This window comes from Odontesthes bonariensis, chromosome 24 (genome assembly GCF_027942865.1).
Source record: "Odontesthes bonariensis isolate fOdoBon6 chromosome 24, fOdoBon6.hap1, whole genome shotgun sequence".
Classification (NCBI taxonomy): Eukaryota; Metazoa; Chordata; class Actinopteri; order Atheriniformes; family Atherinopsidae; genus Odontesthes; species Odontesthes bonariensis.
The window spans coordinates 25,734,628-25,750,208 of NC_134529.1; the positions used below are offsets into that span (position 1 = coordinate 25,734,628).

General features: G+C 39.5%; 1 protein-coding gene across 2 annotated transcripts in view; it reads left to right on the top strand.

The window, feature by feature from the left end:
- The window catches only part of cd2ap (CD2-associated protein), a 90,773-nt gene that overhangs the window by 43,766 nt on the left and 31,426 nt on the right, over nucleotides 1-15,581 (top strand). The window contains exons 6-12 of one of the 2 annotated variants that reach the window (XM_075459635.1): nucleotides 453-631; nucleotides 1,981-2,068; nucleotides 3,102-3,196; nucleotides 5,187-5,285; nucleotides 6,441-6,494; nucleotides 10,628-10,664; nucleotides 12,849-12,911. In XM_075459635.1, the coding sequence (XP_075315750.1) occupies nucleotides 453-631; nucleotides 1,981-2,068; nucleotides 3,102-3,196; nucleotides 5,187-5,285; nucleotides 6,441-6,494; nucleotides 10,628-10,664; nucleotides 12,849-12,911 (615 nt within the window). The remainder of the gene's footprint in view (nucleotides 1-452; nucleotides 632-1,980; nucleotides 2,069-3,101; nucleotides 3,197-5,186; nucleotides 5,286-6,440; nucleotides 6,495-10,627; nucleotides 10,665-12,848; nucleotides 12,912-15,581) is intronic. The other variant, XM_075459636.1, reaches the window with a different exon arrangement.

Below are 15,581 nucleotides of genomic sequence, written 5' to 3' on the forward strand. Positions count from 1 at the left end.
CATGAAAACGTAACTTAAAAAAAAATCTTTGTGCAGGATATAAGTTGACTGTTGTCATTGCTACTCTCCTCAGTGAGTTTCTTACCCACTGCCCCACAGCAGGAGAGCAGAATCCGTTTTGAACTTGAAAGTTGGAGCTTCACAGACAAGCTGTAGCTCTTTTCTAGCGGCCTGTCAAACTAGAATTCAAGGACACAGACTCAAAGCTATCAATACAGTGGTTTCTTTCAGCCTAAGGAAATTTCGAATGAAATGGACTCCCTTCTTCAGTTAGTATTCAAAAGCCATTAAAAACTAAAACAATGTTTTATAAGACAGACTTATGATCGTGTCATTTGTATTATTTGCAAGACATCAACATTTTAATGTTTGAAATTACTCTCGGTATGAGAAAAGTGTAAATTGTCCCAGTGTCTTCACCTTCGATCTCACTTTGTTGCATCTCCTTCCAGATGGAAGTGCAGCAGAAGTCACTGGCACGCCCACATCACCTCAGCCAGCCTCAGGGAACGAAGTCATCGCTCAGCCTAAAAAGATCCGGGGAATTGGCTTTGGCGACATCTTCAAAGAGGGGTCGGTCAAACTAAGGGTGCGACTGCCCAGTCCCGAAGCAGAGGAGAGGAAAGAGAAAGTAAGTGTGATTCCAACGTGACATGCAAAAGATAATCAGATGAGGTAAAAGTCATGGAGACAAAAACTCTGGTTCTATGTACATTCAGTCCAGCTTTTGGTGTTGGACTGTTGGTTTCATACAACAGGACATCTGAGAACGTCATTGGAATGTGCCTTTTGTCATTTGCTTTTGACATGTTATAGACCAGAAAGCCAAAGAAAACAATTGTCTTTTCAGCCTCAATGACACAGCTTTTAAGTTCAGCCAATGAAAACAATCTCAATGACACAATTTATAGGGGCCTCGTGTTCTTTCCAGGAGCTCAGTGTCCCGGCCGTACTCTCGGGTACCTCATATTTCTAAAGCTCTGAATATAACCAGAAATCTCTCAGCATTTAGTTTCAGGGTTTGACATATTTAAATCGTTCTTCCTCTAACATGCATTAATCCTGAATTGCGAAACTTATTATTCATCCAACGTCCATTATTGATTCCTGGATTGTACAATAAGTTCCCCCCCGTTTAAAACGGACATTCATTTTCCAGAATGATTCTGATTAGGTCTTTGGACTGTCGTTGTTGTCTATAGGAATGTGCCAGTATTCTCGTGAAGTTTGTTTGTTGTGAATACAATTGTTTTTGCTGTCATCAGCACATGTATGGGACACCACACTCAAGAAATGCAGTCTTCACCTTTTAGATCACAGATTGCTTCTGACACATCTTTTTAGCAAATGTGGAAAGAGGACGTAAAGAAAACCCAGTTTCAGTTTTATTTTAACTCTTCTGTGAAACTGGCATACTGAAAACAAGATATTTTTAAGTTATAAGTTGATGATATTATTAACATGTAATTTGCGTAATTAGAATAGAGTATAACTTGGCTCTAAAACTCCTCCCTCTTCTTCTTTTCTCCTCTTCATAACAGCCTTCACACTGTTTCACCACTAACTCTGCTCCCTTTCGCTTTGCTTCACTCCGCACATACCACCACATGTTGCATACCCTCTAAGTCTTCTATTTACAGTATCAAATATCCATTGACCAGCCCTTAAAAAGGTTTCTACCCCTTTTTGATCTTGCAACAGCTTAGAAACAACTCTCTGACGCGATTCCTGTTAAAACAACAGCTTAACCTGCTAAAAACAGGAAATCTCTCAGCATTTACTTTTGCATTTCAGTGTTTGACCTCTTTATTCCTCCTCAACATGTTACAATCCTGAATTGCTAACCTCATAATTCATCCAACGTCCATAACATAACACGTCCAGATACAGACTGTAATGAAAACGATTCCTCCACAGAAAGCCAACCGCTCACTCATGTTCGATAAGTCACTCCCATCTGTATGGTATGCTTCATTTTAGCCAGTCCCATCATTACCATCGGCTGCAAAGCCTGCCCATCCCAATATGACAGACTCACAGAGGGCTGATGGAGACAGCAAACCTAAAGGTAAAACACACGTTCACATCTCAGTGCATGTCATATAGCCAGATTACGTGTGAGAGTGATGGCAGTGTTTTTTCAGTTTATACTTTCTAAATATGTTTTTTATTCATAGTGTTGGTTGCAGGGTACAATAAAGGTTAAAGGGAAGAAAATACTGAAACCATTGTGTCTGAAGCAGTTAAATAGTAACACATTTTTCTAACATTTAGTCTTATTTATGATTAAATCTTCATTTAACCTAAAATTACAAACGGCATTATTACAAGACTACAAACCCGCAAACAATTGTTCTTGTTCAAACGAATTTATCATACAAACGTTGAACTTGAGTCAGAATCGTACAAATCTGGAGTCCAGTTTAAAAGGGGACCACTTGGACATTACCGTACTAGCATGATGTTTATGTGGAACTTTCAGTTTTATTTATGGTGTGATGGAAAGAGATTTCTATGGGTGCAGAACTGTAGAAGTAGCTTCATTTGGGGAAGCTTTGCTCCATCAGGGCCTCCATCAGGGCACCAGTCATTTGGACCTGACAAATTAAGTTGTTTTGTACTGAACGTGCCTCCATAATGTTGAGCAGGTCTGATTGGGCGTTACCTGAAAAGCCAGTCAGAGGATGTTGCTGCTAAATTACCTCAGACTACTTGTAGAATCCAAGCATTCTTCTTCCTCCAGAGTGTCCCATGGGTGTGTTAAGTAAAAACACGAGTGATTTTAAATGTTTTTTCGTGTTTATTGATACACAGAATTAGTCTGCTCCATAGACTGTCTGTACTGGTCACTTGTATGAAGATCACAACAAAGCAGAAAACCAGGGAAGTGTTTACTTGGTAGTGAGTGTCATGTTATTCTTTAGAAATCCATACACTTTCAAACTTGAAGAACTAGTTATTCATTTATCTTTTTCCCTCCAGCCAAATGAAGCATAAATAAGTGGTGAGAGGTTTCACATACTTTCTTGTGTGCTTTTGCACGTCATCTCTCTAATCTGTGTTCACGCTGTAATGGATGCCAATATTATCTGTTTCTTCAGCAAAAGAACACTGTAAAGTCACATATTTTTATGAAGCCACAAATGAGGACGAGCTGTGCCTGAAAGAGGGAGATATCGTCCAGATACTGAGCAAGGTAAGCTTACCGGTGAAATAAGATGACTTAACAAAGCATATGAGCTGAGGAATCAAAATGGAATCCGTGAGAGTGGGTCAGTCAGCACATTTAATAATGCAAAGAAGGATTTTGCATAAAATCAAGAGAATTATGGACAACCCTGAACATCCTCTCCATGAGCCTGTTATCGGAAAACAGAGTCTCTTCAGTCAAAGGCTTCTTCAGTTTGGATGCAAAACGGACCGCTACAGGAAATCTTTCCTGCCCACAGCCATCAGCATCTATAATAACTCTTTGATTTAATTGAGTTACATCAACATTTAATTTCCCTCTGGGATAAATAAAGTATTTTTGAATTGAATTGAATTGAATTTACATCACTCTCGCACAGAATCAGAAATATTGTTTTCCTTAGAACAGTCATTAAGTTCTTTCCAGATTCACTCCATATTTTATGACACTGATGAACAAACTTACCTGGAATCGCCTCTCTCTGTCTTAACCCAGCTGTTCTATGCGTTGCTTTCTCATGACGCCATTTCGATAAAATTTTTACTCTTTTCTTATGAAGACTTTATCAGATTTATTTATCAAACTGTGTCTGATCTCCCAAGGCCAATTTTCTTACCTGTGGCTTTGGTGCACTTAATTATATTATATTATAGATATAGTTATACAGACATTATATACAGTAAAAGAAGAAGCAACGCTTAAGCCAGTGAATGACGTTTGATTTCCCTGATACAGCAGATCACTAATGTTTTTCAGCCTATGTGTAAACATCTAGTTTTCTTTCTTGAAACGCTTTATTTCTCAATTTGTAAACAACACGGTGAAAGTTACTTAATGTGCAATAAGAAAAAAAGACTGTTTAAGCTTAACTTAACTGGGTAAGTTCGAAGATGTTTTGGGTAGGGAAACACAATTAAACCCAACGTCTTATATCAGATAAGTCTGGCTTAACAACAAAGCAAACCGCTTGAAAGTCAGTCAAAGATTTAAGGAGTTAGGATGGTTTCAGTTGAGATTACCGAAGTACCCCCATAGAGACACAAAGTTATGATTTACAGCAATTCAGTTAACAAGACACATGGATGGTTGGTGCATCCTTTTTGTTTTAACCTGGCCTTTACAAAGTAGGTACTTACACCTGGAAACTTCTAGCACTGAGGACGAGAGTGGACACCACAGTGGGCCCTATTGCCTCCAGATACAACGTGGTGTATCGAGTTTCACTCTCAAATCCTTATAAAGTGATCCTTTTAAAGATGAATTGCTGCCAGCAGTAACACTTTACTCTCCTTTTGTTTTCAGCTTTTTTCCCACAGTTATCAAAATGTAATCATGAAAATGATGATTCAATCTTGATTAATTATCCTTATAGATTGTTCAGTCTCTAAAGGTGGTACAGTAATGAATGCTCAATATATGCACAATGTACATACAATATACCCACAAATGCCAGGAGTCGCTTAATAACACAAACTACGGGAATTTGAACTCTCAAAATAATCTAATTAGGAAATACTTTATTTCCTTGTCTCTGTGACATGAGTCTTCTTCATAATTTGACTTACAGGTTTGGAAAAATTAGCTCTAATACAGACAGTGTAGGCTGACAGGAGGCTATATTTAACTATTTCTCAGGGTCTGTAAGTATGAAAGCTTAAACGACGAAACTAAGTTTCATGCTAGTGGGAAAACTGAACTCTCAGCCCCCCAGAGGGCTGTTATTTCATGTCAGAGGAGTGGTGACTCAAACATGACTGCATCAGCATCCCGGCTCAGTTGTCCAGGATGCTGCCGCCATCTAGTGGACACTGTAGGGAAGTGCTCGTTGTCTGATTTGTAGTGACTTTGAGGGAAATAAAGGGAGTTCTTTTCTTTTTTTTTTTTGACATAGGTTTTAAAAAAAATGAGTTGTTGATTTGAAAGCGGTCAGTGAAGACTCACAACTTTTACTGTTATTTATTTATTTGAATATTCTTTTCCAATGGTTTTCTAACAGGACACAGGAGAGCCTGGCTGGTGGAGAGGTGAGATTGGAGGCAAGGAAGGCGTCTTTCCCAACAACTTTGTTGTCCTGGTTTCTGAAGCAGAGAAAGAGGTGAGATATAAACCTAAACATGGATATTGTTTAGGTTTATATTTAAGTTGCTAGTTTCCAATAGAACCTAAGACCACTATGAGTACCATTCACATTCAATTTGTATCTTCAAATGTAATTATAAGGAGCCATATTGGCTCGAGTAAATGCCAAATAACAGTTGAGAAAAAATATCATAAATATAAACTCTTCAACATAAAGATAATTACAGTGGTCTCTGTAGTGGTTAGAAAATTGTATTTTCTTCCATAGAAGCAAGGTTAACTAGGTGAGCAGCTGGACAGAATGTCACTGCAGGCTCAGGGGATTCCTGCTGCCAGCCTGGGGTTGCTATGGTGAATAATAGTCTTCTTAAGAAGTGTTCTTCCACTGCCTTTACCACTGTAGGGGCTTCAGGATTTGCTGCTATTCTCTTTTCTCGTCATTCAAATAGCGATTTAATGACATCACATCATCCGACATTATCGGACATTTTAGACGGACCATATCTAGTCCATCTGGAAAAATAATCCGCGTGTAGAGTGGAGATTATTTTCATTCTTACCACAACGTGCAGTTTGATGTGTGGAAAAACAAAAAAAGAAAGACTCAAGTTCTAACTTTCTACATGGTAAATGTGCCACTGGTTTTAAAAGTTTACCAGTTTATGTTTCTTCATCAACCTCAGCAGATGGGAACGATACTGAGTAAGACGGGTGAAATAATACATGTTATGTCAAATGAGTGATAAGATGACAGTGACCATTATCTTCAACCTGTTCATCTGATCTGAGCCTTGACATGTGGCCTATTGTGTCTTACATCATCTGATTAATGTTAGTGAGAACAGCTTAAGGTACCCACAACCCCAAAATCCTGCTTTATTTATTCTGAAAGCATTTCCCTGTGACCACTGAGGCCTCTTTATAAGCAGCAAGTGGAAACAAGTCTCTGCCTGACATCTTCAATGATCAGAAGACTGGCTTTTAAAAGGGGTCTTCAGATCAAATTAGAAGTATTTGAGCACATGTATGTGTTAAGATCAGATGTCTAAGTTATTTCTAACACCTGCTGTTGTCCACTCATCTAAGAGACACTGAAGCCCTTTGAAGTGATATCACACAAAGTCATTTGGTGATTATTATACAGAAATATTTCTGTGTTTTTTTGTTTAAGGCTCCAGCATCAAGAGGCTCAGTGAAATTATCAGCAAAGCAAGAGTTGGAGGAGGTAAGAGTAGAATGTTGATATTTATGTTGTATTGCTTCAGAAAAATGAAGGACTTTATTTAATATTTTGCGTGATTTCTTTTTTTTTTTATTATTATTTTTTTATTTTACATACATTTGGGTGTCTGAGTTCTCTACCAACTCAAAAACAAAACACAACCATGCCACTTTAGGCTGCCAAAGTTTGAAATGTTGTCACCGAGTGAGACGTTCAGCTTTGCAGGGGACTTTTACGTCATACAAACGGCTCAGAGTACAGTTCTCCACCCTCCATCTTTATTTCAGCGAACATCAACTTAAAATCATGCTGAATTCACTGTACAAAGGAAGTGGGAACTCAGAAATGGCAAAACTTTGCCATTCTTTAACACCTCTAAATAGTTTGGAAATGGCCTTATAATTCTTCCTAAAGAGATGGACATCAGCAATTGCTTCTCTAAGATCGTTGCTGCTGTATTCAATTCAATTAAGTTTTATTTATATAGCGCAAAAAATACAACAAATGTCATCTTAAGGCACTTCAATAATACAGTCCAATTCAAGCCAATTGGAGTTCGATTCATTGTAATCATAATCCAATGAAATCTAATTACTTAATTTAAGAATAATGCAATTCATTCATATAGAGCCAATTCAAAAACAATTTCCTAGCTAAGGAAACCAACAGATTGCACCGAAACTTGTCTTCAGTCCAATCTCCCGTCCTGAGTATGCCTGAGGCGATTGGAAAGGAACGACTCCCTTTTAACAGGAAGAAACCAGTAAATTCACACATTAAATTCTTTCAAAAATGGTGGTGTTGTTGTGAGAGGAAGGAGCTAAACCGGAAAAGTGATTCCAGAAATTATGTTGTTAGACGACCAATCACGGCCCTTGCGTTCTCCGCGAGTCTCCTTGACGGATAGAAAGGAATTTTGTCCAACGCACGCAAGCAACAGACAATCCGGGAGGGTTTTCCTACGACGGAGAGGGCTCTCCATGGCTCTCCGTGGCCTTTACCGGACGACTATAAATCAGGCTTTACTCTTAGATCTTGTCGAAGCGGTAAGGGTGGACTTGCATTTTCACTGAGTTTATGCTAAATATGATATTGACACTATGTGACAAGTATGGCTGCACTTTTTTTTTTTTTTTTTTTTTTTTTTTGACGGTGGTGTTGGATCCCACGACTGTAGGGAAGCCAAAGCAAGAGCAAAAAAATAGCCAAATATTTTAGTGTTACTTTAAGACTGAGTCAACTCATGGTTGCTTAAAGCATTTCTAGACTATTGCTCTCCGGATTTTACAACCGCAGCATCATCTGACAAAATCACCATTCACATTACACACACATCTGTGAAGCGAATTTTGCTCGACGTACATATGCAGTGATCTCCCACAGAGGAGCTAGAGATGGCAGAATGTCTTGAACATTTTCTCACGTGGTCCACAGCACCATGGTGTCTGATATAGGAAAGTCAGTAACTCAATTTTACTCTGTTCCTAGGATGGGTGTCCAGTTAAATGGCCCAGTCGAGCTGTAACTTACTTAACTGTGGTGTGTATATCCAGTTGGCTCAAGTCCATTCCTAATCCTTCTGGGGAAAAAAGCAAAGATGTTTCAGACTAGAATTGTAATTGTAAATATTTAGGACACAGCATCTGCATGAAGAATTGCTGAGATAAAAGCAAGAATGTGAAAAAGATGTTCTTTTATTTAAGACTCGGGCTAAAGATTTATTTCTTTGTGTTACTGGAGTTTGGCACTCAAAGGAGTTTGTTTCATCTGCAGCTATTACAAGGAACTATGGTTTGCTGTTGATATTTCTCTAATTAATATTCTCTTTACATGTCAACAAACATAACGTCACATTAGTTTAGCTTTAAGTTGAGTTAAGTTCATTTCATATTTGTCTAAATGTACTGTATATTTGTTTAATCCATCATAGTAAATGATTATTGTTAAAGCGCTGCCCTCTTGTAACGTTCAGATATTGAGGATATTTTTGTGTTGAACTGTAAGTAGTGTGTAATCTTATTGGGCCCACAGTGACACCTTTGTTTGTGTGTCATATGAAACCACCGACTACAGCTAAGACAAGAAGCCATCTTGTCTTTTTATTACAAGCCGAACCCCATGTGACATGCCGTTTGTTGAACACTAACCATGCATTGCACGTGCCCTTAAGTTCTTAAATGATTCCTTCCTCTCCTTCTAATTTAAATACGGCCAGTGCAGAGAGGAAGTCAGTTTTCATGTAATATTTTGTAGAACATGCTTTAACATGACAATGAGAGAACGCCAGAATACATTGAGCTTAATTTCAGTGTGAATCACTCGGAGGAGCTCAGCTCATGGAGATCATGGAGCTGTGACTCTGTGATAAAGAGTAATATAAAGTGATTGTTTCTTTCTCACAGAGTTACAGATGTTCAAAAATAGAAATTCACCCCAGTAGCAGCATGGCATTTTAATTGTGAGTGAAGGATAACCCTGTGAATGTAAGTTGAAAACCCACTGGGTTTATGAAACCTGATTGGATTGTGAATGGCTTGCATAGTTAGTGAATGTCAGCCGTCAGCCAATTTATACTAATTGCGAATCCCACAGGGTGTCTTTATCTATAGTCTGTGCAAAGAAGTCACTGAAAATGGCAGAAACAGCAGTCTCACCATGAACTAGAACACTCATCAGCTGGAGGAACTAGGTATTGGAACGATCTCACTGCCTACAGTTATGAGAACTCAGGTTTGTCTAGCGGACAACAAAAATTCCAACTTAAAAGGTGTCTGTTTTAATTTGCAGGTATTTACAGGATTCACACTAAAGGCTTTAGCTGAGTTCAAAGCAGTCCTCATTCAGTTTTCCACCAGACTGGATTTTATTATGAAGTTGAAACATTTCACATGGGACATAATTCTTCACCACAAAACGTGGATATTTGATTCTCAGACATGTTTGTCTCTTACAGCTTATCAAAATCTTTGGCATAGCTGTCGAGCTAAATGATATTTTCGTAATACTGCTGAAATGCATCCAAATTTAAACTGTTCAAGCTAAACTTCCCCTTTTGCAGAGGCCTTTTTTTTTCTTTTCTTTTTTCAAAAGCGTAAGCTTTTCTTGGTTGCTGCACTTAGACTAATAATACAGACAATATCTTTGAAGGGACAAACATTGACCTATTTTGTCCTCTGCTGTAGGCAACAGCTGCTCAAAAACAACAGATGTAACTGCCTAAGACGAGAGGACATCTTTGTTAGCCAAATGAAAAATTCAGCTTTAATCAGTTGCTACAGCTGCCTTCTATGTATGCTGGCACGGAAGTCCTAATAACTGACAAACATAGAAGGAAACCTTGCTGTTGTTGTGATGACAAAATATTTAAGCCGTCATTCATGAGAAAACAAGCTTTTTTTCATCTTGCAATTCTGGCATTTAGGACAATTTTAAGGATGGAGATTCCAAGGCTTTTCCATGCTATGACTTTCTAACCAAGCAGAAGACATAATTAGTCTTAGTAATGTACACAGGATAGTTTATTTGCCAATTTCTCACGATTACAGAGATTGTTTACAGAAGTTATTAGATGCAGTAAGATGAGATGTAAAAGGGACAATGTAAATGGTGTTTAAAGGAATGAAGTATATAGAAAAAAAATTGGTAAAAAATAAATGCATACAAAAAAAAAGAAGAAATGACAGAATTTGCACAAATTTGTCTCAACTGACACAAATTTTGTTGGAAATGTGTGAGATGGGATGAAAGCGAATTTAGTTGTGCTGTCATGTTCTAGCTGGAAGCACAATTAAAATCAGTGTCATGGTGTCATCAGAATTTTTGTAAATTCACATGACCTATTTTTATCAGTCGATGTTCATTCGAGTATTAAATTGAAGCATAACAGCAGCTGTGTAAAACAACACGAAGAAAACCCTGTCTCAGTAGTATCACAATACAAAACCCTGTTTTCTTCTTATTGTTCTTCTTACTGGGGACAAACATTAGATTGTCTTTGTTGAGACAAAGCTTTTTCTCCTTCTCAGGTTAGGGTCTTGTCTGTTTTTAGAAAATGCACAATGTTGAGTCTTTGAGTCATCTTTAACTTTGATGTCTTTGACCTATTTTTCTGCACCCCTTTTTTTTCTTCCTGTTAGAAACCGAAGAAACCGCCCCCACCATCAAAAAGCACAGGTATGGAGCACTTTATATGCTATGTGTTTTCAAACCATTGGCGAGTGTTGAATAAGGGTTCACTTTTTTTTCTGTTTTACAATTGTGCACCTTAGTCACATAAACTTAGGTAACATTGAATACAATACGGTTTTCGAATATGTAAATCACTGAAAGGATATTTTGTTATACAGCCTGATGGCTGGCATGTGTTTATTAGGGAGGGACTGAGCTCCTCAGATTGGAGAGTGTGTGTCATCAGAGCACAGGGGCCAAACTTTAGAGTATAGGTTTACTGTCATCAAGCCAAAGATGATACACTACAGAACAGTACTCAATATGACATCAGCGGCGTTTGGAATGCACATTTTAGAAGCAGAGTCTTTGATACACTTTTGAGGAAATGCAGGGTTTTATCCTCCACCTCTCAGACACAGCCACCATCTTTTATGCCGCCTTAAGTAGGATGGTAGAAGACATGATAAGGTTGAGGGTAGATGGAGTAAAAGAAACAGTGTGTTGTGTCTAAAGCCTCGTTTCCACTATGCAGTCCGGTGCGGGTCGGTTCAGAACGGTTCGCTTATTTCAGTGTTCCCACTACCACGAAAGCGTACCGGTCCCATGGTACCCGTTACCATTTTTGTAACCCTTCTGCTTGGGGTACTTAGCACATGGGACCGGTTCCAGGCTCTGCTCTCCGTTGTTGGTGAGGAGGCTGTGCAGCGGGAGCTCGATGGCGCTGTGCGAAACGAAAACGTTTCCAGCTGATTGCCGCAAATATGGCAGAGAGTGGTTTCAACCAGACCGCGAGGCAGTGTCGCATTAAAGGCATGGTTGGTAATCCTGTTCAGAAACACATTTAGTAATACTGGGTGAAATGGTCCGTCTGTCCTGAGAGAAATCTATACAAGATGTATTTAGAAAAAGGGACGAAAATAATCAGACCTCTGTGGCAGCTGCAGGACTGAGAAAAAGCTGACCAATCCGAGATCAGCGGGACGCTGATCTCGGATTGGAGCGCCTACAAAAACCAATCAGATGCCTCTGCTTTCTGCCTACGCCCCCCTCTGTCGGCTCCCTGCTCCGTGTGCGCATGCGGTTCTACCGGCTTTGGATGAAGCACTGACGGAATGGGGAGGGGGGGGTGGAGCTTAGAGGAGGGGACACTTTCGAATCTTGCTAGCTCTCTTGCTAGCTCTCTAGGATTACCTAACATAGCTTTAAGCTGAAATTATGGATGCTATTTACACTTCGGCACGCACTCCGCCCACCCCTGAGGTTCCCCTTTGTACAGTAGGAACGCAAAGCTGACCCGTACCGATACGAAGTGACCCGAACCGTACTGACAGTGGAAACGAGGCTTAAGTGTAAGCGTAGTGGCATAGCAAACAGGTGGGAGTTTTAGCCTTAACCTGTGTTTTTTGTCTGGATTACACTGGTTGGAACATCCACCCAGCCATCCATCTCCTAAGCTTATCCGAGGGCCGGTTGCGGCGGTCAACTACTGAACAGGACGATCCAGATGCAGTCCTCCCCTGTTTCCCACTTTGTCCTGGGAGATCTCGACGCGTTCGTTCCCACCAGGGACATTTACACAAAGCCGCACATGAAACCATTTTCTGCTTTTCATCTTACTTGGCATGCAAGTTGAAGACAACAGCCCTTTCTTACTCGTGGTTTTGTTGTACTGTTAAAGACGGAGTGTTGGCATCAGCACCGTCATCTACAGTTTGCAAAATGCAAACTTGCATCATGGTTTTCCTGTCTTCACAGGACGTAACTCTTGGTTTGCACTCATCTTACCACCACTGCATTCTGTTGCACTTTACTGTCATTTTGTCTGCCTTTAAAGCAGACATACAGTGTGTGTGTGTGTGTGTGTGTGTGTACGCACAACTTCCTGTCTGGTAATTCTTTTAATATGTATATATCTGATACATACCACACCACTATTGATACAGGTTAACATGAGCAGTGTTGTGTGCCACAGAGATGTGAATTAAACTACTTTACATGTACGCAAGTCATGTCCGTCTCTCAGTGACTGAGTGGGTGGTGTGTGTGTGTGCGGTTGTGTGTCAAGTAATCGGTGGTTTGCTATGTGGGAATGTGCCTGTGACATTTTGTGTTTCCTTTCATTGTCTGTTGAGTCTTGAATGAGTCAGGTCAGACAAACAGGTGAACAGATCATGTTTCGTTTTTCAGCTCTAAAGCCAGAGGTCCCAAGTGCTGACAAGAAGCCTCACCTCGCCAGGCCAGAAGACAAAGGTACAGTAGGACTCAGCATCTTTCTTGCATCCATCTTGGTTGTCCCCGTCTCATCTTCTATAATCCTCATCATGTTCAAATTTTGTTCCTCATATCAGAAATTACATTTAAGTCCCGATTTGGCACTGCACAGAGTAAATAGACCTTAAGACAAAAGTGTTCCCTTTTGCTAATCAATTTGGTAATATTTTGTCACCAGTTTGAGCAATACTCCTGTTAGAATGCGCTGTTTGGCCCAGGGTTGGTTGAAGTTGTTGTTTCTGTCATTTTTGCATGAAATGCAGAAAATCAAAGTTGTTGTATTTTCAAAGGGTGCTTACATCCAGCCTGAAACAACAGCTAAAACTTTTCAGCACCTCTGAGGATGGCGTGTGTTATTAACAATATTGAGATGCCACTGGCTGCATGGGGATGAAATAAAGTCGGCTCACAGCTGGAAACTTAGACATTTCCTTGTGAAGCCTCAAATTGCATAAAGTGCAATTCTTGTCACCTGGTGGGTAAACAGTTTAGGAGCTTAGAAAAGACAAATGCCATTCTCGGCCTTTGAGATAATGCTTCTCAGAAAAATGAGAATCTGGCTTGTTTCTACTACTTGGATTAGAGTGAATTCATATTTTATCACAAGGTGCTCGTACAGGCCTCACTACACATACATACTGTAATCAAATTTTCTTTTTTGTGTGCGTGTGCACAAACATGCTTGATCTGTAGTATCAGTGTCACGTTTCTTGCAGTGAGAATGAGTAGGTCATTCATTTGGTGCTGGTTATTGAAGCTATGTATGATCAAAGATTGAGCTCTGTTGGTTTTTTAGAAATTAATATTAAAACCCATTTAAATTAAATGCATTTCTTAACAATCGACATGCTATTGTGCTAGGTTGAGAACATGGAGATCTTGTGCAACATTAAACAAAACAAAAATCTTGCTGGGAAATTAATATATTTCAAGATTATACAAATACATTGATTAATTATGTATCGTGTGTACATAAACTTGTTGACTTTCTTTAAAAAAAAAAAAAAAAGGCAGACTAGTAAGACTGCATCTTTGAAAACTATTATTATTTGGCTGCACGGTGGTGTGGTGGTTAGCACTGTTGCCTCACAGCAAGAAGGTTCCAGGTTCAACACCCAGCTGGGGCCTTTCTGTGTGGAGTTTGCATGTTCTCCCCGTGTATGCGTGGGTTCTCTCCGGGTACTCCGGCTTCCTCCCACTGTCCAAAAAATCATGCATGTTAGGTTGACCACCTGCTGGTGGTGGTCGGAGGGGCCGATGGCGCTGGTGCATGGCAGCCTCGCCTCCGTCAGTGTGCCCCAGGGCAGCTGTGGCTACAATCCAGTAGTCTGCCACCATCAGCATAGCACTTTGAGATTCCGTATGAAATGAAAAGTGCTTTACAAATGTAATTGATTATTATTATTATTATTATTATATTAGAGAGACCGTTTAATTGTTTTCCCCCTCAGTGAACCAGTATTTTCACTTGATCACCTGGGCAACTTGCAATCATTGAGTGAACCATGAACTCCTCTGTATACCAAAGTGGTCAAGTCAAATGATGCGGTTGACCTAAAGAGAGCCCTTTGGGGGTAAAAAAAAATAAAATAAAAATAGCTGCAGACTTAAACTGTAGCAATTTTGTAGCGAAGAGTGGTCCAAAATTTCTCCACAATCACGTGAGAGATAGATAAAGTCATAAAGAAAACAATTACTTCAAAATGCTACTAAATCATGGATCTTACTTCTGCATTTTGGCTTAGTTGGTGTCAAATAAGTAATGACAGGTGGTTTTAAATTATGGATCGAATGTGAATGTGGAATACCATGAGGCAGGTTCATCATATCCATGGTATCTTTAGGTGATCCAGTTTAACTTTCGCCAAGCCATGATGCTGTTTACCAACTCTTTAGGTCAACCCAGATTTTATCACATTTGTGTTTGTTTAACTTATAAGTTGCCATGGTGATGCAGCACGGAAAGAAGAGACAAGAAATTTTTTTACTGTCCAATTCTTTTTGCACACCATACAAAACGTACTTCGTCTAAAACAATGGGCCTCATGCAAGAACATTTTCGTATTTTTATTCTAAATTTCTCTCACTTTTTTTGTAAATAGGTCTAGTACGAACACACCACGTCAGATTCAACAAATGCTCTTAACTTTGGAAAAAGTGTGTAAACGACCTGTGTAAATTATGAATGCCACCCGTGCGTATTTAAGTGCACGAGAATAGTAAATTTGCATACTCCACGCCCAAAATAATACCATATAAGGCTATGCTTCCTATCTCCTGTGCCAGGAAGTGTTGAGTGTTGAGTCATGAGAATGGCATTAAGGTGCAAAAAGAACAACTTTATGGGCTCTGAGGTTGAAGTTCTGCTTTCATTGATCCAAAAAGGAAAATCTGTCATTTTTAGCAGTGTCAGCAGTGAAATTATGCGCTCTGCTAAAGCGAAGAGATGGGAAGCAATTACGAGTGCTGTTAATTCCATGTCAGCTGTAGTTCGTAATGTCACCGAAATAAAGAAGAAATATATGAAATATGGCTATTGAGAGGTATTGAGACACACCCACCTGGCCTTCAGCTCACTAGTGTGCTCCACAACAGCACGGGTGCTTTGATGCGTATATGTGTGCAGTCTATTTTTCCGATTATGTTTGG